The sequence below is a fragment of the Alosa pseudoharengus genome, unplaced genomic scaffold (genome assembly GCF_046254945.1).
Source record: "Alosa pseudoharengus isolate Yale_2024_CS ecotype anadromous, Long Island Sound unplaced genomic scaffold, YU_APseudo_1.1 YU_APseudo_1.1_scf_15, whole genome shotgun sequence".
NCBI lineage: Eukaryota > Metazoa > Chordata > Actinopteri > Clupeiformes > Clupeidae > Alosa > Alosa pseudoharengus.
In genome coordinates, this window is record NW_027468620.1 from 19,434,705 (window position 1) to 19,462,517 (window position 27,813).

Sequence of the window (27,813 nt, forward strand, 5' to 3'; positions counted from 1 at the left end):
ATGAAGAGATTTATTGAAGGGGTATCATCATTAGCATTTATCATGTACTCATATAAATGAAATATAAGCTCACACTGTAGTGAATTTGTACATAGTTTTATGTACTGTAGATTACAGTGCACTGGAGACATTGTACGGATGGTGGCTTTGGAGAGGGCCCACTCCACCCATGGTCGTTTTAGCAGTGAGAGCAGCCACAGAACCAGATGCTATTTTATGAATGCACTTTTGACTGAGACAGCTGGTCCTTCAAAGCAACTGTCAGATTATCCTACAAATTCTGTAAACAAAACATCAACAAAGGCCTGTTATGATAAGCCATGGAACTATTCATGAATATATAAGTACTGGAAATGTTTTATGTGTCTATGTGTATACATATGCATGCATGTTAAGTGTCTTCTTTGTGCATGTAAACTGTGACATACTTTGCTCCAGTGTTTTCTGACATGTGTGAAGGGAGAGTTAAGAGCTTTCAAGATGAGACACAAACAGGCCTGGGGTGGGAGAAGGAAGCACAATTAAGAGGCACGACTTAAGGCCTCTCCCTCTGCGTTATCGATCTGGCGGCGGCAATGAAGCCTAGACTAAATTAATGTTGGCCCCTCGGCTCTGCAACGTCTCGTCGGCCATCACCGCAGACTCTGTCTCTGTCGAGGAGGGGCGGGAAGAGCAGGCTTGGCTGATGAATGGTGTTGTGCGGAAATCACACCCCACCACCACCACCACCGCCACCACAGTAACGCTGATAGACAACCAAGAGTCATCTCCATGAGTGATGGAGGTGGTGAGGACAGAGGGAGTTGGTGGTTAGGGGCATTACAGTTCGCCTCAAACTACAGTCCACCTCAAGCATCTGTCCCTCTGTCGCCATGTGATGAGGTTGTTTACCACGTCAAAAAAGTGGAGAGGTGTCTCACAGCTGTGTTCTGGTCAAGGTCGCCAGCATGCCCAAATAAACAACCAAGCGATAGACAAAGCTGTAGATTCACTGGAAACCCCCGGCAATAAAAGAAACGCTCTTCCTTTCGTGAGAGGGAGGAGGAGAGAGCACGCTCAGTCCAAAGTCAGTGTGATTTGACGCTGTCTGTGGGAGCTGCCATGGCGACAGCTGTCTAGCACCACATCCTGATTAATATCTACATTCAGGGCCACTCTCACGCTCAGTGGAGTGGGCGACGCCGCGCGTGCGATGGCTCAGCGACGCGTGAAGGACTGGGCGCACCGGCCGCCCGATGCACTGTGAGTGCAGAGCAGGTGGCTCAGGTTACCCGCAGGCTTCCAATCCCTCCCCGAACATTCTGCTGAAGCGATCCTTTTTTCCACGGAAAACGTGGAGAGAATCTCTCCTCTGAACAGCACCGACAAGTGGGCCAAAGTCATGACACTGCTGCTGACTATTTCTCTATCTCTGTCAGAGAAGTTGTAGACTTAAGTTGAAGATATGGCACTGGATTCTGGCAAAATGTTGTCGAAATGTCGGAACTATGTTTTTTTATTATTATTATTATGTTTGTAACTTCTACTGTATTTACAGAGCTAAGACTGTACAAACACCAAATTCCAGATGTTTTTTGAATGCACAGAACAGCCAGCTAGAGGATGTTGAGAAGAGACATTAAATTAGGGTTTCAGATCAGAATGGTGGACTCTGGGTATGAATGCTAAAGTGTGGGACATGGCAGGCTGAGACTCCTGATGAGGGCATGTGCAAAAACACTCTTCTGATGGCAGAAAAGGAGCTTCAGCCCAGCTCGCTCTGCTCACTTCCCGAGTCCATCGAGCCTCAAGGTCAGCGCAGCGTGCCGTAGATCATGGCAGACTCCTGGCGTGGCAGCGCTATCAGCGATCGAGCGATATCGATCCGGTCCTGCTTACTTATTGCCATGCTTTATTTCCCCCCGCCGCCGGACCCGTGGCGAGGCTCTGCACAGCGGCGGGCTAATCTTCCAGCAAGGCCCAGATTAGATCACACTGCAGTAAATTGAATCTCAGCCTCCACCACCATCACCTGCCTGCCTTACGACCCTCATCACCCACCGACCGCCCCCCCCCCCCCCGCCCCCCCCCCCCACACACACACACACACACACACGCACACACACAGACACACACACACTCCCCCACTGTGGGAGACCTGTGTTGTGGGTTTGGGCCTGTCTCACAACTGTCACAGAGGGTAGGGAGATGGAGTCACAGGGTGGATGGACAGTGCTTTGGCATCCGAATATCTGCCCAACCCCCCCAGACATAGACACACACAAAGACACACACAACAAACACACACATAGACACACACAAATTTGAGTAAGAGAGACAGAGAGAGAGAGAGAGAGAGAGAGAGAGAGTTCTAACCCTTTGTCACCATGGGAGTATAGAGATAGGGATTTGAGATGACACGGTGGATGGGCTGTTAAGATGACCCCTTTAAACCCAGCCCCTCCCAGCATCCCCCACAAACATCTGGGCCGAGCTGTGCCAGGCAGCTGTGCGAGTCAGACAGTCCTCCCCCCCCCCCCGCCCCCAAACCAAACCAGAAGGCATGAGTGAGACCGTGCACGGAAGCAACCTAGAAGCATAATGCAATTGTTAGTGGAAAAGAGATTCTCTTTTGTCTATCATTGTCAAAGCTTATTTCTATTACTGATCTTGAGAAATCTCCCTCCCTCCCTCTCGCTACACACCATACGCCGCACCAGAGCGAGCTCGGCAGAACAGACACAGCCGGCCGTGTCGTAGCGTCCGGCATTGTGATGCGCCACAAAAGGCAACATCTGCTGCCACTGCACTTGAACTCGCCCCTGAGACTGTCTGTCAGCGCCACGGCTACGAGCAGCAGAGCTATCAGGAGTGGCAGCTTTTGACCGGGTGCCAGCGCGTGTGGGACCGGCCTCAGAGTGGGTGACAAGGAGAGGTCAGCGCTGAGAGGCACTAGGGTCAGCAGCGCCACTTCAGCTCAACGGGAACACAGTAAATAGAGTCCCCGTCCTGTCGCCCCATCGCCCACTCGCACTGTACATAGCCGCTCTCCCGGGGAAAGGCAGCTCTTGTGTTTGTTTTTGCGTATGCAGGCATTGTTTATTGTTTTTGTTTACACTCCTAACAGACATTTGTTTGCAGAGGAAATTACAGTAACAGAGAAGATGTGTGCTCATATGTGTTATATTGTTGATTCATGACTTGCTGTATCCTACCCGTGCAGAAACTGGAACAGCTCGTTTATATATAGAAATAATCATAACCATAATCACAAATAGATACACATTAAGTAAACATCATTTGTTCAGACCTTAATTACATGTGATCCCGTTGCCCAGTTTAACTCATTCCTCTTTGCCTCTTAGCACAGTAAGCATACTCTGGAGAGCAGGGAGAATACTCACATCGTGGCATTTCATAAATCATACCTCGCTGTCCGCAGTTTTTTGATTGCTTCGAGGCAGGTGAAGGTTAATTATTTGCAATTTTTCCCACACCTTTTCCCTTTTTTCCCCCCGCCCATCCTCCTATTGTGCTGCTGACTCAAAAGCAGCCACTGTATCTGACATTTGTGCTAATGTTTTTGGGTTTTTTTTTTCTAATGGAGGAAGAGAAAGCCTTTGTATGAGCGTGTGTGATTAATCAAATGCCAAGTGACAAATTCCACAGTTAGACTGTGGGCACTGACAAGCACACACTGTCCCAACTTCCCCTCCGCATGAGAGGAGAGATATATATTACTGTACAAAATATTTTTTTTATAGTGTTTCTAAGATTAATGAAAGAATTGTGACACCTTAGTGGCATGACAGGTCACTGCCCACAGGTAATAGGCTATTCAATCATTCTGTGCTTGAACCCCAGTACAGATGCCCACTGCAGACTAAGTTGCATTCTGTGTGGTGTCGGCTGCACGCTACGACCGCCCTGAAAAGACTCAGACACAACACAGGAAATGCACGTCTGGGAGAGGCTCAGATGTCAGGAAGTGGCTTTGCCCTCTCCTGATAGAGGCAGACCACGTCGCGCATTTGGAGTGGACGACCTGCATTAAGCAGCCACAAAGCTTCATCCGTGTCCCCTGTCCATTCACAATTACCGTTACCACCACGGTCATTTTTTCCCCACTGTGAAAGTAATGTATTGGCTGAAGTCGGAGTTTTTTCAGCATTTCTGCAAATTGTGTTCATTTTCTGTATCCCTCGCTCCCTGGAGATTACCCACGACAGGCCTCACATGGCAAACTCGGCTTTAATGAAATGTGTTCTCTGAGAAAACAGGATTTCATGCTCATGTCTGCTTTGCTGTCAGGCCTTATCCGAAGCCCTCTGCACCCCCCCCCCCCCACACACACACACACACACCATCTTTATTTATCCCAGCAATTATATTTTAACTCTCCCTCTCGTACTATCTATTCCTCTATTTATCTCTCTCCCTCCCTCTCTCTCTCCTTTTCTCTCTCTCTCTGTCCCCTCTCTATATCTCGGCCACATGTCAGCAGCATCTTTTTGCTGACTCTGATGCTAACCCGATGTGTCTGTTTATTAGTCCGCGAGGAGTGTGACAGATTGTGCTCTGGGAAACACAGAGTGAGGCCTGGGCATTGTTGGAGTGGGAGTCGCAGTCGTAGTTGCAGTCCGCTCTCTTTGCGATGCCACTCCTGGCACCAGCGGCAGCCAGACAGTCCTTCAGAACACCTCTAGCGGGGCCACCCACCCATCCAGCCACGAAACCCCCCACCCCCCCAGGTTGGCCCGAGTGGTGCGATTGCTTTCTGCAGACGCATAAAACAAAACAAATGTAATGTAAACACTCAGAGTGTTCTCAGCTATTCCCCCTCAGCCTGTGCGGGCAGGATTGAAGACAGGGGTTGAGGTGGGCAGTGGGGGTGGGGGTGTCCATGATCCGTGAAATGCACATTATGGCTGGGGGCCGAAGTCAAGGATGGAGTAATAAAACACTGAGCCGAGCCGGCACTCAGCGAAGGCCGCGCTTGTGCGTCTGAGCCACGGAGGGCAAATGCTCCAGCTATGGAGCAAAGCCACAAACCATGTCGCTGTTAGAATTACAAGCCTTTTTTTTTTTTCAATCTTCAAAAGGAACCACTGGAATAAAAATGAAAACAAGCTTTTTAATCTTCAAAAGGACACAACGGGGAAAAAAAGTTCTCTGGCTGGACAGCAGTATGCTTTGGGGAAAGGTGTTTGGGTTCCTTATGAAGCCCTGTGATTTCTCACGATTGTTTGATCCTGAAATGCTTCGAATCAAAGAGACTGGGGTGGGGGGGGGGGGGGGGACTCAGACATGTACAGTAACTTGGTAAAAGAACTTCAGCACCAGCCTCTGCATTATGAATGCTTGAACGCTTGCTCAAATACTGTAATAAGTCACATTGATGATTTTCCTAATGAACGCTCTCATTAGGTTAATGGACAAAACGTCTCTGTCAAACAGAGCTCTAAGTAAAACAGGCAAATATGCACACGCGTACATGCACAGAAAGGGGAAATCATCACTCCAATCGAGGCAGTTAGCGCAACCCTTCTTTATGAGCCAATAAATTGCGTAAGCTCCCATAAAAAGCGTGTATCGGCCCATATAACCCTTGTGAGGGCGGCGCGTGTGCAGAAAAGTAATGAGGTCTTTATCTTGGACCGGCATTTTCCTGTCAGGTCAGCACTAGCTGAGGCCCAGAGGCTGTGCTATGGAGCAAGAGTGGGAATGAGAGGAAGAGAGAGGGAGAGAGAAAGTGACTGGGAACCTAGTCCTTCGCTTCGAGATCTAGCGAGGAATCAGAAACCCTGTCAAGTGCAAGACGCTGTCTCTGTTGCAGCACCGAACTGGTAATTAGCTAACTATTTGGAATCTAACTGTTCACTGAGGTGCTCTATCTCTCTCTCTCTCTCTCTCACACACACACTCTCACTCTCTCTCTTTGCTGCTAAGTCTGCTGGATTTTCAGGCCATCTGGCAGCATCTTTAGTCAGTAACGACTCAAAAGAAACTTAAGTCCATGTGGACTTTTTGCATCCAACTTCCCTTCGTCATCCAGCTAGTGAACTCACATGCAACTGATTAAGTTATCATACTTACGGCATCAGCATTTTTATCACTTTAGCACTTTATGTATTTCCTGCATGCTAATTTCATATGTTAACATATTCATATCTTTAGCACATTTGTGTGTGTGTGTGTGTGTGTGTGTGTGTGTGTGTGTGTGTGTGTGTGTGTGTGTGTGTGTGTGTGCGTGCGTGCATGCCTGTATGTGTGTGTGTGTGTGTGCGTGCACATGTGTGTGAGCATGAGTGTGTGGGTGTGTGTGTGTATGTATACATAATGCTTTGTCAGCAGCATGTCCAGCTTACTGTCAGCAGGCTTTAATAAAGTGACCACACTGCAGCTCCTGAGAGCATGTCCATCATTAAGCAGTCCCAGCCCGGGCGGGGCAGGGGCCTAGGCACCAGTTCAGGAGGAATGGACTCATCTCCGGAGGACTCGTGGCTAATTAAGGCAGGGCTAGCCTTAATACCCCTGTGTGGCGAGCCAGGGGGGAGGCTGCGGTGGAGGCTCTGTTGCCCCCACACAGTGGCCTGTCTCCTGGCTGATCCGCCCCAGGCGGGGGACGCTGGCAGCTGGCGATTACAGCAGGATATGTGGCAATAGCATGGCGCTAATCCACTCAGATTACAGAATGTGTCACTGAGCTGGCTAAGTTAAAACCCCATTCCCTTTTGCTGCACAAGACTCCAACAGCCCTTACCCCTGGTGTGGAGTTAAGCTGTCCCGGATGAAGTCTTGTACTGCCACAGTATATCTGTATCCAGCCTGCACAGATACAGACATAAACACATCCACACAAACACACACAGGCACACTAACACACGTTTGAATCAACACACGACTATTTATTCAATGACACATGTATACACAAATCAACTGGTCTTCCTGCACTAGAAATTCTGCCAAGTGAATCCGGCGTTACCCAAGTTCCTTTATCTGGAACATCTTGGTTTCTTTCATTTCTCCTAAGAAAGATCATTGATTAGTGCCTCAATCTGCTCAGCTGACACCAAACCCAGAAACAGCACAGGAGGTCTTTAATTGCAGTATAAATCCAACCTAGAGGTTCACACTCTAACCTGCGAAGTGTTATGCTATGGCTGGTGCCCGTTAATTATGTTCCTTTTAAATGAAAGTCATTGATTGCTGTCATTCTCAGGGTGCTGTGCAGTCAATATCACGATGTGTATATGATGAAGCATGGGGTTCGTGATAATGAAGCACCTTCCATCACCCCCCACGCACACACTTACAAACACACATGCGTACACACACACACACACACATGCATACAAACACACCTACACACACACACAAACACAACCACACCTACACACACACATTACTTATCCATCAATTCATATATAGAAGGGTCAGTCAGCACATTGTCTATTCATTAAAGTATAATAAGCTGTATTTGGTCCATTACCTCGAAGAAGCTATACCCTCCCCCCACCACCACCACCCCATCCCACCCCCCAACACACACACACACTCGTCCACACTGCCCCAGGCAATCCACCACCACCGTGGCTGCTTTCTCACCTCCGTCCAAATGGGTCCAGCAAACGCAGCAGTGCAATGAAGACAAATGAGAAGAAATAGTGTCTAAAAGGCAACCATTTATTTAAATCCCCACTGACACCTGGGCTCCTCTGATCCGTTCCCTCCTGTGGATAAGGAGGGTGTGGGGGGTGGTGAGAGGCTGAGGTGGGTTGAGAGGGGGTGGGGAGAGTCGAGGGAGAGAGGCCCAGGAGAGCCTCGTCAGGGCCCCGGTTAAGAACAGCAGCAAATTAGACAAGGACTCCCAGCACTCGGGGGGGGGGGGGGGTAGCGTATCCCCTCTGTGAGGTGAGGCGTCAGGGTAGACGCAGAAGGGATGGAGCTGGGATTGGAATGAAATGCTAAATTTAAAGAGTGCAAATATTTTTTCTTCACTGTATCTGTGCTATTATTCAGCCCCTTCACTAGAGATGGTCTCACATTGTGGGTCCCTATAACATCCGTCTTCACACACACACACACACACACACACACACACACACACACACACACACTTACCACACCACCACAGCCCATGCTCCCTCTCGGTCAAGTATACATCATGCACATGATTGGTTGCAGGAAGGTTCTGTCTCATTTTACCCGTATTTTGATATCCATCTCCCCCTGCTGAAACACCAGCCAGAACCGACCGGCTCACAAAAGGAAATGAGTTGTGACTAAATGACTGAAACTTTAACCAGAAAGCCCATGAATAAAACAGCAGGGCTTTTTATGATGATCAGGAAGCGACAGACCCAGACCTGACGATGAAGGGATGGGAGGGGTCGGTTTTTGCAGTGGTTTTGCACCACTCCATCCCACCAGCCCCCCAAGAACACCCCACCACCACCACCCTCATCTCATCCTCCTCCACCCCTCTTGAGTTTATCACACTCTCTCTCTCTCCCTCTCTCTCTCTCTCCCTCTCTCTCTCTTTCCCGGCGAGCCCAAACCCCTGCAGAGCCGTCGCGTGGAGAGGCGCCACTTACTCGGAGGTCGTTTTCTATCCGTCTAATTTTACCCTTGGGCACGCTCGAGTAGAACTCATAAGAGCTGCCATTACTTTAAACACTCGTCCCAGGCCCTTATTCCACCCCCCACCTCCCCCCCCATCTCTCCTCTGCTATATGACCATGGGGTGATGGAGTGCTAGTGAGATGTTGATGATGAGGAGGGGGAAAGCCAGGGCCTCGACTGGAACCTCACACCCACAGCAGGGACAACATTGCAGATGACAGTCGTCACTATTCTAGAGAGGATGTTTCTTGTCTTGCGGTAGCCATGGTAACTAAACAAATCGTGTCTGATGCCACTCGAGTGTATAGGGGACTACGCCAGACTGTTACACATGCGTATAGGGGATTGCGCCAGTCTGTGATCCGGGTGTGTGTATAGGGGATGGTGTCAGGCCTCTTCGCCTTCCTGAGGCATAAAGGAAGGAACTATAAAAAAAGAGGGGAGGCCTGTGGAGATTGACGGAAGGGGTTGATAGGGCGAGGCTGAGAGAACGGAGAGCGGGGGAGCAGAAAAAGCTGGAGGAGAGCAGGATGGCTGGAGGAGAAAAGTTAATGATGCAGTTCAGGAGTCCTCAGAAAGTTGGCACAGGGGTAGAAGGAGGACAGGAAGGAGGAAGGGAAGATGGAGGAGACGAAGATGGAGTGTCTGTGAGGGAGACACAGCCACAGTTAAGCCACAGTTAATCATTGGCCATTATTGTCATCAGCTACGTCACTTTTTCAGATTCATTGAGTCACCCGCGTGGGGTCATCCTTCCCCCATAGCCATGAGCTGAATGTGGCTGAACGAGGGCTGGTCTGCAGCCAAAACAAGCTGGTAGGGATACCCCCCCCCCCCTCCCGCAGCACACACACACACACACACACACACACACACACACACCCACAGATTCACACTCCCTCTTGGCTAGCGGGGTGGTGATGGACACCATAGGCACTGGTAAATGCACCATAATGAAGCCTAATCACAGAGGACAAAGACATATCTGTGTCAGCACATTGAGATGGCCACTTTAATCCTTTAAGTAGTGCCTCTGCTCCAGGGTCTCCAGCTCTCTCTCTCTACAGAGAAATTAATTTAAATCCCTTTTTTGCATCACGTTCCTCCTTAACATTTTAATTTGCACACATGCACATGCACGTGTGTGTGTGTGTGTGCGTGTGCGCGCGCGCCCGTGTGTGTGCACGTGTACGTGTGTGTGTGCATACCCGCGTGTGGCACGCTGTCCAAGAGACACCTTATCAGTTACAGCACAGTGCAGTGAAATTTTCTCAAATGCATTAAGCAGTCCCTATATGTATGGCTGGCTCGCATCCAAATGAGGAATCCGACACACAACATCAATTACACTCAAAGGAAAGACGCATGGAATGGAAGGCCTCTTTTTGGTGATGAATTCATCCCACTGAGTCATTTCCCCCCATTCCCACTCACACACACGTCGAGTGGCTCATGCGCTACCAATTAAGCGCAGATTCACAACGCGTCAGGCACTCGCTTGTATATTCATGGCGAGAAGTTTGTTTGTGGTTGGAAACCCCGAGGCGCTGAGAACCTGAAGTCGGCAAAGCCCCGGCGATGGTTGCATCCAGCGGATGATCTCCCGGGCGCTCGCAGTGGGAAGCCAATCAATGGATCTACAACTCGGAGCAGGTGTGGGAGTCAGCTTGAGGAGGAGGCTTGGGAGGAGCCACATGATTTCCACAAGAACGGAAGAGGAAGTGAGGAGTGGTGTGGGGGATGGGGTGGCGTTTCAAAGCACCTGGTGTCAGGGTCACGTGAAAGCCTGGCACGAAAAAAACCCTGGAATCTTTCCTCTCAGTGTTCTCCATTCCAGCTACAGAGGGGGCTGTGTACTTTAGCATTCTAACATTATTTACTCTGTACAAGCATAAAAAAAATTCAAGCTTTTCTCTGTCCTGGAGCGCTTTGACCCTGAAAGTGAATTTTGAGGCAGTTTGGTTGAGGCTCGCTCGGCCAGTGGAGTCTGGTGATGTCAGCCAGGGGCTCTTGCCTGGAAGGAGAGCAGAGGGAGTGAGCTTTTTTCACACCTGTCCACTGGGATAACAGGGCCTGCCGCGGCCACAGTTAATCTGTTCCAACACTCAGTCACACTCTATCCCCCAATGGCAGACATACCCTTGTCCTTGAGAGTCTGCAAACCTTGGTTAGCATACCCCCACTTACATCCCCCACATCCACACACACAACAGATGAAAAACGTCTCCTAGTCACCTGTCTTCTTTTGTAGACAGAAAGAGAAAAGGGTCATAAATGTGCAGTAAGGTTGTCAAAGTCTTTTTCATCTATCTATTTTTGTATTTATCAATGTGAATATATGATTTAGACAAGAATCAGTATTAGATTGAAGAGTATTATATTATCTAAGTTTGTAGGCACATTTTTTGTACCATACACGGAAAGTAGCTGAATACAAAATGGCTCTTCACTCTCATGGACTCTTCCCATGAGAAGGTCCACTGGTAGCATGAGAACAAGGCTTCGTCTCCTTGAAAATCAGCCCTGGTTTATGGAAAAGAAGAACCCAGGGTGGAAAGGGAAAATTGATGAATTGATGAGTAGATAAAAAAGTGCTTTATCTGAGTAGGGCATTAGTGGAAAGAGAGAGACCGAATGAAAAAGAGAGAGAGCGAGAGAGACAGAGGGGAAGGGGTGAACGAGTGATGAGAGGGGATTGAAGAGAGAGCTATCAGACTTGATGGGAACCGGATTATAATTTGGATGACTCTCGTACATAATGGGGGCTCACAGATATGTAATCAGCATCCCATTCAGCCTGGCAAATGGATCCCAAAGCACAGACCGCTCCAACATTAATCCCCCTTTATCAAACATTTAGAGTTCATTAAGGAGAGGCCAGCCCCATTCATCTGTGGGAGAGCAGGAACCAGTGCCTGCCGAACGCTGCCCTGATTTCCCCCGCTCGCAATTTGCATCACAGTTGACATGTTTTGCATGTACAGTGTGTCTTTGAATCATCCGTGAGTCACGTCAGTGCTTTGGGCTGCTGTGTCTCACGTCACAGTGCCAGCATTGTGCTGTCTGTTTTCAAACGGAAGTGCACAGGGCCAGTATCTATTTTTTTCATTTGTTTTTTTTTTTTTTTTCAAACAGAAGATGCAGCAGTGCTAGTCACTGATAGTGGTAGGTAAAAGAGTACAGAAATGATGCCAGGAGGAATAGCATTGTAGGTATTATCCTAAATGGCTCAGGAAATGATCCTGGCTCAGGAACTCGATAATAGTCTTTTGGGGGAGGAAGAGCATCCTCCATATCTATCATTCTGGAGGGAGCAAGAAGATTAATATCTCTTTCGAGCAATGCACAGCAGATATAAACAAAATGTACAGCAGAAAAAAGAATATATACAAATGTAAAAGTATTGCTGAGGTAGAGTAGGGCAGAAGAGTAATTAGCTGGAATGGCTCCGGGTGGGTTAGTGCTGAGAGTGTTGTTTTGCAGCGGCGTTCTTGTCAACAGCCTGACAGGGTTGCCAACGAGCCCTTCTCTTTAGCTGCCCTTCTTCCTCAGTAACAACCTGTTTCTGTTTTTCTTTCTTCCTTCCACTTCTCTCTGTCCATCCTCTTCTTTCCTCTTCTCTCGCTTTCCTCCGTACAGCTAACCCCACGGGCGCCGGCGGGAAGGTGTACGAGGATTCGGCGGAGGTGTTCCGCGAGTCGAGCAGCACCACGGGGATGGTGGTGGGCATCGTGGCGGCGGCGGCCCTCTGCATCCTCATCCTGCTCTACGCCATGTACAAGTACCGCAACCGGGACGAGGGCTCGTACAGCGTGGACGAGAGCCGCAACTATATCAGCAACTCGGCGCAGTCCAACGGCACGGTGGTCAAAGAGAAGCCAGTCAACAGCACCAAGAGCTCCGGGAAGGGAAAGAAGAACAAAGACAAGGAGTACTATGTGTGATCGCGTGCGGTCGCACCAGCTCGGGAGGGAGGGGGCTTTGCCAGGGACCTTTTTTCCAGACTTTTCTCAAGGCGAGCCCCACAAAGGCCCAACATGTGTATCATAATTATGAAAAACAGAGCAAAAATGGATCGAAACATAAACACTGATGATGAAAAAATATATAACATTTAGTCCTCATTTTATCAGACATGGTGTTACACCATAAAGTGCAAAATGGAAAAAAATGGAATAAAACACAGTTTTATTTGATATTCTTGTCAAGCCCTCTGGACTGTCCCCATAAAAGTGCAGAAGTGAACAGACAGTTTCTCAAGAGAAAGACAATAATCTTCTGCTGGGAGTGGACAAATATCAATACAAGACAGCTAAAATAACACCATGGACTTACTCTTGACTGACGAGCAAATTACCAAACCAAACCCATATCAATATGAAGTATTCCACAGCCTGGAAAAATGAAATCTCTTGCTCTTGTTTATAAAAGGCAAGAGAGGAGGAGTACAGTCTCACTTACTGTCAGTGTTTTCATTTCCGTTGCCTGTGTTTGTGTTGCTGGGATATTTTTTTCCTAATGAGAAAAAGAGAGATAGAGAAAAAATCTGAAAGGAGAAAAGAACGCTGAAAGAAATGATGACGAATACAACCACAAACTATTTGCCGAGGTTGAGAACTTCAAGGATCACAAAAGAGGAGGGCAGGCTAAGACGCTACCTACCGTATGGTTCAAGGAAAATCAGCCAAAGTATTTGCACTTTTCATAGCGGCAGCGCTCGCCAACACAAACTGTTGTTTGGCCCGCTGATAGACCTATCAAAGGTGCAAAGAAGGGAACGGCGGCCATTGATGAAGAATGACTGCGACTGCACACTTGTCAAGTACTGAGAGCAAGGCACAGATGAGCATGGAGACCTTAGCCTTTCCAGCTGTGAAACCTATGGCTTGTGATTTTACACCGAATCTTTGGGTGTCTGAAAGTGATCATTTGGGAACACTCCATGCACGCAAAAGTATCTTACTACATATGTTTATATACAGTACAACCACATCTATATGTGCTTTCTGGACTGTGACAAAGTGGTGTTTTATAGCCTGTTGTATAGATGATGCAAAATATATCTGCTCCTCCTCAACCATTTTTTACTAATAAAACTATGAAAAGAATAAAAAAAAAATAACTAAATGTTATTAAGTGTTGCTAGGTATAGACAATTTTATGAAGACATCCGCAGATGACATTTTGAGTTGCATTGTTACTTTCTCTGCCCTGAATACTCCTGCTACATTTTTTTATACAAACATACAAAAATATATAGATAATCCCAATCTGTAAATCACACCTGACCAAGGAAATGCAAAGATGACATAAGTTCCCATTCAAAACTCTGTGTTTTACGGTTACAGGTGGAATCACTGCCTAGTCCCACATCGTGCCCCCTGAAATAAATCCTGTGTGAGACTGGTAGCCATGTGAGAGATAGCCCTAGCCCTGTCACTGTATGTGTTTTCAAAGTGGTCTTGAATGGTTTCCTATCCGCTCGCTATAATGTGGACGCAGGAGAGAAGAGGTGATCATGTCTGTCATTCCGTGTTTGTTTTTTGTCCTAACTCTCCCATCTGTTGAGCCTCGCTAAGAACTGCGGAAAAGAGGAAGTGGAGGGATCAAGAAAACTAAAGTTAAGATTAACCACAATTCTGAATTCTTTGTTTGTTTATTTTTTTATTTATACCCGTGCTATTCTTTTTTACAGTATTTTATGTTCAATTGTGGCAATTCTTTATTGACCTCAAAGTAAAAATTTATTATGAAAAATAGTTTTGAAAAATTAAATGAACAAATAAAATATTACCTAAGTGAATAAATTGCAGTGCTATTTTTCCTCTCAAGTACTAGCTTAATCACCATGTGTTTCCACAACCGCTGAGTAGTGTAATAAAAATAACCCTCTCTCTGGTGTCTGTCAGCAATCAATAAAAATATATATAGGCCTTATACACACATACAGTGTAGATACATACATAAACACATACACAGGACAGGCACTATTCACTTCCTCCCATCTATTTCCAGCAAGCCCATTTTCTGAAATACCTCTTAAACAGCATAGCATTGTCACAAAAATAAAAAAGGTATTGAACTCCAGGATAGACGGTCCCCGTGTTGCAATTCAGCTGGCTTTTAACATTCCACAGTTATTTATGGGCAATAAAGCCCCATGGTAATGCATCCACCACAGGGAACACAAAAGACAATACATTAGCCAAGGGTACTTCGAGACACAGAAAAACCGAGGAGACGGCTTGAGATCCTCGCCTCCCGGGAAGGTTGGAGATGTAACCTCTCATGGAGGAGGAGGAAGGAGTGCTAAATGAACTCCCAACAGCAGGAGCGACAGCCGCAAACCACATGGCAGAGTGCTGGGGACGCAATACAACTCTGCACATACTGTGAGGACAATGGCCGTTAAGCAGGTTTTGTGTGTTTGTGTGTGTGTGTGTGAGAGAGAGAGTGAGTGAGTGTGCATCATGTTTTTTTTGCATTGGATTTACATACACTACACAATAACATTTATGACTGAGTCACAATATATTTGTTTGCCTTTTGGTGTTTTTCTTCTCTGACTGCCAAAAGCAATGCTAAATAAGTATAGTAGTAGTAATATTTCACTTGATTTGATATGACAGCTTAGTTCTGGGATTCGCAAACAATGATTAAGATGAAGACTTTTCAAAGTCTGTCATCTTTCAAAAAACATTTGCTGCAAGCAAGTTTTCCCCCTCGAACAAATTCCCATACTGTTACTGTCTTATCTGTTTGGTTACATCATTCCATTCCCTATGACTGGAAAATAATATTATTATAATTAATGTATTATTATTAAGTTATTAGTGATTTCTTAATAGCTTTTCTTTTGATGACACATAGGTTCAGATCCATTCAAAGAGGGTTACGAATCAGATGTTAACATATCCCATTAAAACTGTAATATTTACCAAGTTAAGTGACCGACATAGACACATCATAAAAACAGACACATTCACAGTAAAAATTATGAGATCCTCGAAGAACCTTTGGAGGTTCTTCAGTTTGCCACTGTGGGGAAACCTCTACAGGTACTCTGAGGAACCTTCAAGAAAAGGTTCTTCAAAGAACCCTTTCTCAAAGTTACTTGAGGAACCTTTTGAGGTTCTGGAGAACCTTTATGGATTTATTTATTTACTTAGGTTATTTATTTATTTACTTATTTATTTACTTTAACCTTTATTATTTATTTATTTACTTAGGTTATTTATTTATTTACTTAGGCTACTTACTTGCTAACTTGTATAATGCTATCATAAATAGGCCATAATGACATTGTTTCAAGAATTTATTACACAGCAAGTTACAGAAAATAGAACAATACAAAAAGTAAAGAAAGGAATAGAAAAAATATATACATACATTAATAGATACATTCATACATAATAATACATGACACTGATCAATATTTACATATGTTTACATTACATATTTTTCAGGAGAATGTTGGACATTCTAATTACAGCTAATGAAAGCTTTTGATTTGATTTGATCCCTGCCATGCACTGCAGAAAATAAATAAATAAACTGCTAGCAATGCTCCAATGCCCATTGACACATCTTCTGGTGTTACCACGTCTTGTCTGTCCATGCAAAGTGTAATAGTGGTGTCTTCCTCGAAGGGGTTGCCTCTCATGCATAGGGTAGGTGTGGGTGTCTTGGATATCTGAAAAGTGCAGAATAACAGTATTTAGAATGGTGATTGGTGATATTCAAACCCATTGGCAGGAGAACTTTCTAACAGTGTCAAATGACTGGTACTCTTACCTTATCCACAAATATGAGCTTGTCAGGATTGTCCCCAAACACATATGGCTACTCTGCTGCACAGAGTCCTGAATTTAAACAATACACTGGATAAGTCTTATAGCAGTAATAACATACAGTTGTATAGCAGTAATGACATGAAGTCTAAATCAAACTTCTTAATACCTTTGTATTTGTAGGTTGTCTCCTCACAGGCCTGGTACTTAGGTGTTATGCAGGTACTGCATTTCAGAGAAAAAACCTTTAAAAAGATGAGAACAAATTACATGTTTGCTTGGCAGAAGAACATCTGAAAAATAAGCTTAATTTGCAGTGAACTAAATGCCAAATGTTAATTCACAGTTCAAATGTGGTGTTCGGTAAGGATTTCCTGTGTGGAGTGGCGTTGAAAAAATGCCACTCTGTCACTGATTGTTCTCCTCATTCTGTTTTCAATCGTATTTAGATCAGGGTTTACTTTTCAACACTCCTTCATTTTTGTCTCATAGCCCTGTAAATGTTACATTCAATTTAAAATAAAGGTCAATTTGGTTAAAGAAATGTAATAAGTAGTAATATATGGTGTTTAATCATTGCACTTTAAACTTGCATTGGATTTGGATACGGTTTCATCAAAGATTATCTATCTACAACCTGTCAGTGTGAAAAGATCATCAGTGAAATATGCACATGCACGCACACACCATACCTGAACTACAGTGTTTGCATCCTGACTGCAGTGCAGGTCCGCTTCCTGTCACCATAGCAGCAACTAGCTAGTCTGAACGAGGTCTTGGTGAGGTGTGGAGTTGAGCAATTCACAGCAGCCATGAAACGTTACCGCTACCGGGGAACCTTTTTTGAAAAAAGGGTCCTATGTTCCCCGCTGCTTCCAAGTAGACTGCAGCCGCACGGTAAGGCGCGGGTTGGTAAAGTGCTGCCGCGCGTGTTTGAGCTCCGAGTCGCCTCTTCTTGGAGGAAGAGCGCATGTTTGAATCTGCAAGCACTTTCACTAATGAACATTTCTTGACGAAGCTGGCCTATCTTAGCGATATATTTGATATATCTTAGCTATACATGAGTTAAATGTCCAGTTACAAGGCAAAGACAAGCACCTCACCTAGCAAATAAGATGACTGCATTCACCAAAAAAACTTGAGTAGGACAGGCGCCTCGATCGAGACAGTATTATGCCTTTGAGATTTCTGAGCGAAATCGCTGAAACGTCTGATTGGGAGGCACTCTTGTGATCCCATGTTTTAAACAGTAGGCCTACATCACATCCCTGCAAAGTTTATTTCAAAAATATTTCCCAACCAGCAGTGCTCAGTATGACTGGATTATGGATCCATTTAAAGGGGACATATTATGCAAATATCACTTTTTGCATCCTTTTGTACCTCCATTTGGGTCTCTACAGCTCCTAATAACACTCCAAGCACGAAAAAAAACCATCCATCCGTTTTCTGTGAGTCAGTTGAACGATTTTGGTGTCAGGAATCATAGGCTTCTATGAGCCATTTTCTGGCTCCCTTATCCTGACGTCAAAATAAGGGAATTTGCATAGAACCACCCTGGCGCCACCCCTCACCTCTCAACCCCCACATAGCCCCACCCACTCGATTAGTTGAAGATCCGCCATTAGTTTGCTGGTTTAACAAGCACGGACACCGAGCGCAATGGCTACAAGCAAGAGCAAGTCACACATGAAGTGTTGTGTTGTTGGCTGCACAGAACAACACAAATCCTTGCACTTTCTCCCAGCCAAAGAGAACAGAAGAACTGAGTGGCTCCATTTCATTTTCGATGGCCATGTTCCAGCAACAGTCGCAAAAATCTTGTGTGTGGAACCACTTCAAGGCAGACTGCTTTAAAAACCTAGGACAGTACACTGAGGGATTAGCCATCAAACTTCGTTTGACAGAGGGATCTGTACCTACTGTCTGTGGCAAGTCACAAGATGAGAGACATGTAAGTACTTTCAAATAATGACTTTTGTGTTCCTATCGCAGTTACGCATGAACTAACGTTAGGTTGTTTGTGTTTTGTCATTTAGCACAAGCTAACGCAAACATTACGGCTAACGTTAGCCCTGCATCTGCTTGGAGTGAGCATTTTCTCCATTCCAAATTGCAAATGCAGCACACAGCCGATCGAGTCATATTTGACAATCCCAGTCAATAATATCTGAAAGTAATGATTGTTAAAATGTTGTCTAGACGCTAGACCTCCATTAAATATTGTCATGTTATCCACAATTGAGGCGACCAACAGCTAAAAGCCCTTAGTATAAGCTAATGTTAGCTTGTAGCCTCACTTTATAACGTTATCCAGTGTTTGCACATTTCCCCTATAGCTCTATTTCATTTAAGCTGCAAGGGTTTGTAGTCGTTTTGTCCTTACTGATGAGGAGTTAGATATGGTCATGTTATCTACAATGAAGGTGGCCAGTAAGCTCTTAGTCTAGGCTAATGTTTGCTGTTGTAAATAAAGCGAGATATAGCACTGACAGTGCAAGAAATTGTAGCCTCAGTTTTTAGCTCAAAGTAAACAAGCATATTATGTGCATGCCATTATTTTCATGTTTGGTTTTCTCTTTACTGCGCAAGACTCTACCTGGCTGCTCTGCATTACAATGAGAATGCTGCACGAGACCAGGCCACCTCATCCTCTGGGGACCCTCTCTACAGGATGCATTTCCCAAAGTACAGGAAGGGAGAGTGCAGGGTGAAACCCATCAAAACTGAGACAACATTCCGTAAGTTACATAATCTTTTAGTTATCAACAATAAAATATCTGTTCATTATGTATGCTATTGCACTATAGTGGCTTTACAATGAACAAAACAATAAATAAATGTACAATGAAATACTTTACAAACTATGTACATAGTTACAGAAGTGTTCGTGAAATATTGCACAGGGTATGTGGAACACTTGATGGGCTTCATCATGGGCGAGGTCTTTATGGACCCAGAAGCATACAGGGAGGAACTCCTGAAAATAAGCATTCCTCCGGACCTGTCCTCAGAGTTTGAGCACCCAGAGAAGGAGGAGGTGATCGGCAACTACGTTTCTCGCTTCAATCCAGGGGAGGCAGTTTGAAGCCCACGTATTGTCCTTGGCTGTCAGGAAACTCCCGACGAACACGCAGGACCACACATGACGGATTGACGACCCTTATTCTGCGTCCAAGGAAACCCCAACACCAACTGACAAAGCTCCTGTAGGCAAGATACCTGTAACGACAAAAAAAAACATTGCATTAGTTAGCAGGTTACATAATCTGTCAGTTCTGTCAAAAATGCAAAGTGCAATACACGGGTTTCCCGTTTACCAACAAAACTAGATGCGCGCGCAGCCGCGAGGCAGAAGACGCTTGGTGGCCGTCCACAACGTTATAAACTTAACCTAAATAGTCGGCTGATGTAAGCTACAATCTGATTTTTTTGTATACCCCTGTTGTCTCAATGATAATAACATCTCATTTCAGACTATATTTCAAAGTTTGACGTTCATTTGGATTATTAATATAACATCGTATTTTGTCATTTTTGGCGAAGACATGCATTCCGTTAGGGATATTGAACATATTTAACATTCTCTAGCCATCGTGATTTCGAATTGGTGCAGTTTTCAGCACAAAAACTCATTTTATTCTTTTGCTCTTTTGCATTGCTCTATGCTGTTCTGTGGTGCTTTCTGCCTCTTGGTTGCGCACGCATGTTTTCGTGACGTTCCATAGAAATCCATGTATTGTCATATTTCAAGGAAATACTATGTTTTATTTCTGTTTTCTGTAATAAATATATTTTGTAATGTCTTATGTGTGTATGTTTGATACCTGCTGAATTTGCAGACAATAGCCACCTCTCCATCTTGATCTGGGTCAGACTCTGGGTCGAACATGTTGGGCTGGAGTGCGCCTCTGTAATCCGTAATTTTACCCCAAGCGGTGGAGGTTTTCACGTGAAGAAAACGAGCAGCGTAAACATCTGACAGGTGGGGCGTGGCCAGCAATAGCTTATTTGCATAAGGAGCCCTAAAACAGCTCATTCTGAAAGGGACTGAAACTGGCAAGAATTAGGCTGCAGAGATCTCTTTATGTGAGATTGATTTTGTGCAAAAAACTTTATGAACATGTTTTGTATGGCCCATAGACCTATTCTAACTTGTTTAAAAAGAGGTATAATATGTCTCCTTTAATGCAGCATGTTGGCATTTCATTGAATATATTGTACAATGCTGTATAATGGCCAATGCTTCCTAATATGTTGCTGGAAAACAGAAATATGTGTGTTATGTAGGCTATTTATTTATTATTATATCTGCAGCACCAGCTGATTTTAACTCTGTTGAAGAGGATATATTTAGAACTTGTCATTATTTCAATAAATTTGACAATTTTAAGCTTGACCTACCACTTTCTTAGAGCGATGAGGGACAGGTGGGGCTCGAGAATGCCCCCTCAAAGTGGGGAATGAAAGAAAAAGTTTGAGAACCACTGATCTAGTTTGTTAACTACCACAGTCACGAGTTAGGTCGCGATAGTCTGTCAATTTTAAAAAGTGGGTCCCCAGAAAAAAAGTTTGAGAAACACTGTTAAATCGAGTCTGCATGGCTTCAGTCCCAAACTTGTCATTGTCTTTGCACTTGGCATGTCATTGTTGATTCTTACTGTACAAGAGGTAAGGGAGGTGATCTATAGCCTTTGGTTGAGCTGTCGGAAGAATGGGATATCAAACTACAGTATACTGGGCTGTAGACCCAAAGGGACATTTTTGGATTATTGACGAGTCAGACCAAAGGGGCTTCGGAGCAACGCGCAGTCCCCCCTGCAGCGTGCCAGCGAACGGAAAAATGAACAAAACAAACCAATTAAATATCAACTTAAAAAGGCATAGTTGTAGCGCGTTTCTTCTGTGAGAGCTGCAGCTCGTGTACGTTGCTGTCCTCAATTTAGTGCTGAAGCGGACAATGCGAAGTTACCTAGAAGGTTAACTTTGAACTCGTTATATTCAGTAAAGAAGCACAAGTAAAACCATTGTAGGCCTATGTTATAAAACATGTTCTTCATCTATTCTTTTACTCCGCTATACTCAACGTGGAAGTTAGGAAAATCGCCCTTCTGGCTTGTGTCAATATTGCACCGTGCGCGTATGTGTGGTCTACCTGGTGTGCTACGGCAAGCAACATTGATAGAAAAATACACTTTGCTACCGTTTGTGCACGAAATGTGCACTCGCAAGCATATCTCATGCAATTTCCGTGATACAAGGCGGGGAACATAGGACCCTTTTCTACAAAAAGGGTCCTATGTTCCCCGGTCCCATACAAATAGCGGGGAACATAGGTACGCTCCCACCTAGTAGCACTACAGTTATCAGTGACGACCCTGCGTTATGGCAAGACACCTTAAGAGATGCAGCGAGTTGAAATCGTTAAAAAAAGGCCCAGTGCAAATTAATAACTTTGAATTCCCCAAAAATGCAGATAAACCACCCAAAAGATTCACGGTTGCACATTTTTACATGACCATGAAAAATGGAGAAAAAATAAACAGAAAATGGCTAGTTTATTCGGTCAGTGCATACGCTGTTTTGTTTTGGATGTTGGCTTTTTGGAAGATCGAACACCTCATTTAGTTCGCACGCACACACTCACTCTCTCTCTCCCTCTCTTCTACACATAGCCTACATGGACAGACTCTCATACAGTACATAGCTACATAGAGTATATTTTACACACAGAGACGCCAAACCCCTAGCCTACACTTTCTCTCTCTCTCTCTCTTTCTCTCTCACACACACACACAGACAGACACACACACCATTCATAGTAATACTTTCAAAGGTTTTTACTACTGTTTCTTGATTGTCATCTATGGCAAAAAAATATTTGTTGTATTTGAGTATGCCTCAGCGTCCCATTATTACAGAATAAAGTGTGTTTTAGTTTTAGGGTTGTGGTGTGTGTGTGTGGGGGGGGGGGGGGGGGATCGGAGGGGCCTCGGAATCGTTTGCCTTGGGCCTCAAAGTGTCCAGGTCCGCCCCTAGTGAAGCACACACTAATCCCGGCGCAGTGAGCTGCCTGCAACAACAGTGGCGCTCAAGGAGCAGTGAGGGGTTAGGTGCCTTGCTCAAGGGCACTTCACCCGTGCCTGCTGGTCAGGGTTCGAACCGGCAAACCTCCGGTTACAAGTCTGAAGCGCTAACCAGTAGTCCACTGCCCCTAAGCAACATACCAACAGAAGTGAAAAGTGTCATAGTAGGCATACATGATTCAATTGCATCTGTAAGTGAGCAGACTACAACAACCTGAATAACCCTGACAGGCATATCCCATCCCATTATCCCTATTTGTTGGGTGCACTAAAAAAAAGGACCCTCACTACAGCCAGTAGGCCTACCTGTATATTTATGACTTTATAAATCTACTTACATGCATATCCTGGTCCTGTGCGATCCCGGAGGAAAGGGTGCTTAGAGCAGCTGCACAAATGTCATGATACTGGATACCTTTGAAATTAAACATAGAGATGGAGTAGCATGGTGTTATATTTTAAAAGACTGGTTGTTGTTTTGCATGAATGCAAATGAAGAACACTAAGTAAAGCTGTACCTCATGCTATACACTTACCATACCTTGAAATTTAATCAAATAGGACCTGTATGATCTGTGTGCAGCAGTATGAACGTCAGGACTTCCTCTAGCAGCTAGCTTTCATTTCAGGAGAGTTGGAAACACGGGAAGTTGAAAAGTCTGTGCTGAAATAGTAAAATAGACAGAATATTTGTCTAACATTCAGTTTAATCATAGCATACAAGCCAAGGCATAATGCTATCTTACGGCAGAGCCGGACAGTAATGGAGTACATTTACTTGAGTACAGTACTTGAGTACAATTTTGAGGGATCTGTACTTTACTCGAGTATCATTTTTGGGGAGTACTCATGACTACTCAAGTACATTTGAGAGGCAAATATTGTACTCTTTACTCCACTACATTTCTATCCATAACCGTGAGTACCCGTTACTTCTTCTAAAAAAAAGGAAAAAAGGTTGTTTCCCTCTCAAACGTGATTGGATTGTGCAGGCGCCACTGATTGAGACAGCCTATCAGCAATCACCTTCAGCTTTCCGCCAAAGTCAACTCCATGGTCAGATTTAGATAAGACACAAAACCATGGACGAAACAATGGATGAAGACGCAGCAGGTCCATTCCGGGAATGTGCCAACCCGTGGCCCCACCTCGCCAGACTATTTCAATTTTCTGAACAAGTTAATGGTAGTGTTCACTTCAAGTGTTTCAATTACAAAATAGTATTTTGTATTTGAAATACGTATTTTATATACATGTATTAGAAATACTGTCCATCCCTGGCAACATGGTAAAAAGATGAAAATGACTTGATTTTACTTTCAATTCCTTTTACATTCTCCAAGGTATTAACATTAACATTTTTCATAACTCCATGTAGGACGTTTCTGTACATGAATGTAAGCACTGTGACAGTAGTAATGCAATATTTAAAAAATGTAGGCTACTCTTGTACTCTTGATACTCAAGTACTTTTAAAAACAAGTACTTCAGTACTTTTACTTAAGTAGACATCTGACTGTCGTACTTTTACTTGTACTTGAGTAAAATTTAGCAAAGGGTATCTGTACTTTTACTCAAGTAATGAAGCTATGTACTCTGTCCGCCTCTGACTAACGGTAGGCTAAATAAGGCTATTGATGCCAAAAAACTGCTCAGATCCAAAATCTGAAAATGTACACATACACTCCACCAGCCAACAGTGCAATAATGATCTACAGGAGAATACGAGGTTGTTGATAAATAAGTTTCTGTGGTGTTATACTATGAGATGGTCTACTGAAGCACGAATGAAGGCTCTGCCTGTTGTATGTATGTAGATGCATCAGCAGAGGAACATTTTGGTAATATGAGCTCTCACATTTAGGTACCTTTGTGAGTTATGTGGGTCTACTAGATCATATATGTGCAAGGGGAATTTCTCCATGTGTTTGTGGTGAAATGTTTTGAACCACAGCAGCCCCCAAGATATTAAAAAAGAGTGACTATTTGTTTGACATCACTGTACAGTCTAATATGGACTGAGGAGAAAAAAAACTCTCAGTCAGGATGGTCCCAGTGGCAGTAAGGCATCTGTGACCAATGTAATATGGTGAGGCAAAAAATCCTGGGGTTTATCTCGATAGCAAGACATAAGAGACTCAGACACAGATCAGCAAACCGATAAGGCTTACTGCACATCTCGCCCCGAAAGCCACTCTCCCATGGTGCATTGCAGCGCCCGGCAGGCAGGGACTGTGCAAGATTATTTATTTAAGGCCAGCCTGTGTGTGAAGACCTCCATGTCTACCACGGAGCGATCAATACATTTATGATAGAATTGATTCAACACTGTGAAGAGCACCTTCTCAGTGAGTCTAAATCTAAATTGTGAAAGAGAGAGAGAGAGAAAGAGAGAGAGAATTGTTGACAGATCTTGACAAGGTCATGGACATGATAGGCACAACAGAAGGCCAGTGCTGATATGGTCGACAGATAGTTCAACAGATAGTTCAAAGGAATGAATGCGTAGAAAAATAAAAAATGGCATATGGAAGGGATTACATTAGTAATCCTCTCCAGTAAAGTAAGTACAGGCGTTTCTTGCCATGGAATATTCCAAATTTCATGCACATTTTCTCACAATAAAATGAGATGTATGCCTCAAAGGAGTGGACTGAGTAGTTTTAAAAGCACATCAGATATCACCAGGGCAGCCGTGGCCTACTGGTTAGCGCTTTGGAGTTGTAACCGGAGGGTTGCCGGTTCGAACCCCGACCAGGCTCAAGTGCCCTTGAGCAAGGCACCTAACCCCTCACTGCTCCCCGAGCGCCACTGTTGTTGCAGGCAGCTCACTGCACCGGGATTAGTGTGTGCTTTACCTCACTGTGTGTTCACTGTGTGCTGAATTTGTTTCACTAATTCACGGATTGGGATTCAATTTGAGACCAAATTTCCCTCACGGGATCAAAAGAGTATATATACTTATTTATTACACGGCTCTTCACAATGCTAGTAGAACGCTCCATTGACGAATGGGATTTCCCAAAGTTCTAGCGGTAAGATATATTCATGTAATTACTGCTGCAAACATATAATTACCGCTGTCAATGGCAACGGGTTTTGTGCTTCTGATACGTCTTTCATATCACTACGCAAGGACTTGAACTTCATTCAAACGTGAAAGCAGACGGTTGATCAGCTGTGTTCTAAAGAATGTTTGATTCAAGTTCAGCAGCGTGTGTTGTTGCGAACTATTTGTTTCTCAGCAAATGCCACGATGAACGGTAACAAATAGGCTAGGCTATGTAGGCTAAAGTCATATCGTGGGGAGTTTATTATTTCGTTTTGGCAAGTAGCCGTATAATAAGCGGGATAATGTATAGAACGCCGGTCATTACTGTGAAAATAAGTCCCTTCAGGGCGGAACAAGACCCCTCCGCTGCGCGTCGGGGTCCGGTTCGCCCTGTCAGGACTTATTTTCCCAATAATGACCGGCGTTCTATACATTATCTCTTACTTATACCTCTTATTTCCAGAAGTGCACTTGTGAGGAACACATTATGTTTCTTATCAGTTGATCTATGACAGTCTTTTGCCCAAACCTTATGCATTTCTAAAGAATGCCTTTTGCATTCGATTTACATGTGTGGATGCCTGTGTTTGATCTGTATTGTCTTAGCTGGCCAAGGCCAAAGATCCCCAACACCCGCTCATGCTTAAAGTGACCATTTGCTCCTTGTTCTGGCCCCTCATACTGAGAGGTAACTCAGTCCTGGGCCTACTTGATGTCTTATGGTGAGATAGGCCAACCTCATTATCATACAGTATTGCTCTGGAAATATGTGTTGTGAATAATACATTCATGTTTGGTCTTGAACTAATACTTGTAATGTGGGCAACAGTCTAATCATGTTTTTATTACAATTGAATGTATCTGTGCATAGTTGTAGACTAAGAATTCCACTGTAGCATAAAGTTATGATATCCACCTGGGCCACACCCATCCACCTCAGACAACAAAGGCTCTGATGAGTCGGGGGTGGCCCAAGTGAATGCTAAAAGTCGAGGCTGTTGTCCTCCGCGGTCTCTTCTTTCTCCTTTTCCATCTCCACTCTCCTCTTGAGCCTGTGGCTTGGTCTTCTGCCTCTCTCTCACTCTTCCTTTCCCCCTCTCCCATTGGCGCAAAAATTGGGTATGCGCTAAATGCGGCGCATAGGGGCGCAGCTCCATGGGGGCGCCAAAGCGATAGTAAAAAAAAAAATATATATATATATATATATATATATATATATATATATATATATATATATATATTTGTTATTTTCTATATGTAGCTACTGCTGTCCGTTTCTAAATCATTTCAACTTTTTCTCAATGTTCTATAACATTTTAGAGGACTAACAGGCTAGAGTAGGCGCCCTATCTCATAAGATTCCATTATAGAATTTTGACATAGAAGAGGGAGTGGGGGCACCGTGAGCGCTGGGCGAGCAGATAGGCCTACGAGTAGTGAGTTGCCGTCTATGGAAAAAGATGGATACAGCAAAAAAAAAGCTGTTGACGACTAAAAATAGAAAAAGAAAGAGGGAAAAGGAGATGGCATGTCAAGGGATGCAACAGCAGTTAAATAAGTGGACGGTGAAAGGCAACAGGATTTAAAGTGATGACGTCTGTACTTGGAGGCTTGCAAATATGAATGTTAACAGACTAACTAGCGTTTGTTAAGCATAATGCCGATTGAAACATAGCCTATTCTGTTCAGATAGCTAGGTGGCTACCATGCTCATACTGCACTTTTAATGGCCAACTGCAAGCATAAATGTCATGCTAGCAGAAACTTATTACATTTTTCCATATCCTAACAATGAAGGCTCCTTGTAATAACTTAATATTGTGTTGTCAATGGTTATGAGAACCGTTTAGACTCTCTTAAAGTGGCAATGCACCATGTATCAATACTTATCAAGTATAACATCAAGTTAAACATCAAATTGGCAGCATTTCTTTAAAAACATATTCAATAGACACTAATACACAGTAATAGTGTAAATTATTGGTCTTTTGTTTTGCTTTAGTTTGTGTATTTTTTTTAATTTTTTTTTTGGGGGGGCGGCAATATTGTTGTTGCATACCCCTCAAAAATGGGTAGTTGCGCCCCTGCCCTCTCCCTCTCTCTCTCTCTCTCTTTCTCTCTCTCCCTTTCCTCTATTTTTGGATTTGTATTGTTTTATCTGGTGTATCTGTAAATTCATAACTTGTTAACTGGTTAAGTTTATCTCTGTGTTTTGATAAGCTTCCTGTGTTTCTTTGGTTGCTACATTGTTACAGTAGACCATGTGAGTTTACTTGTACAT

At 44.3% G+C, this 27,813-nt stretch overlaps 1 protein-coding gene and 1 long non-coding RNA gene across 3 annotated transcripts in view; both read left to right on the forward strand.

Annotated features, from left to right (window-relative positions):
- The window catches only part of LOC143123790 (neurexin-1a-like), a 262,633-nt gene extending 250,085 nt beyond the window's left edge, over positions 1–12,548 (forward strand). For both annotated transcript variants that reach the window (XM_076285071.1, XM_076285072.1), the window contains exon 23: positions 12,244–12,548. In XM_076285071.1, the coding sequence (XP_076141186.1) occupies positions 12,244–12,548 (305 nt within the window). The remainder of the gene's footprint in view (positions 1–12,243) is intronic.
- A 5,421-nt stretch (positions 12,549–17,969) lies between these two features.
- Positions 17,970–20,125, forward strand: LOC143123791 (uncharacterized). Its single transcript, XR_012986905.1, has 3 exons — positions 17,970–18,348; positions 18,987–19,135; positions 19,301–20,125. It is a non-coding gene; the product is annotated as an uncharacterized LOC143123791 (long non-coding RNA).
- Positions 20,126–27,813: the final 7,688 nt, after the last annotated feature.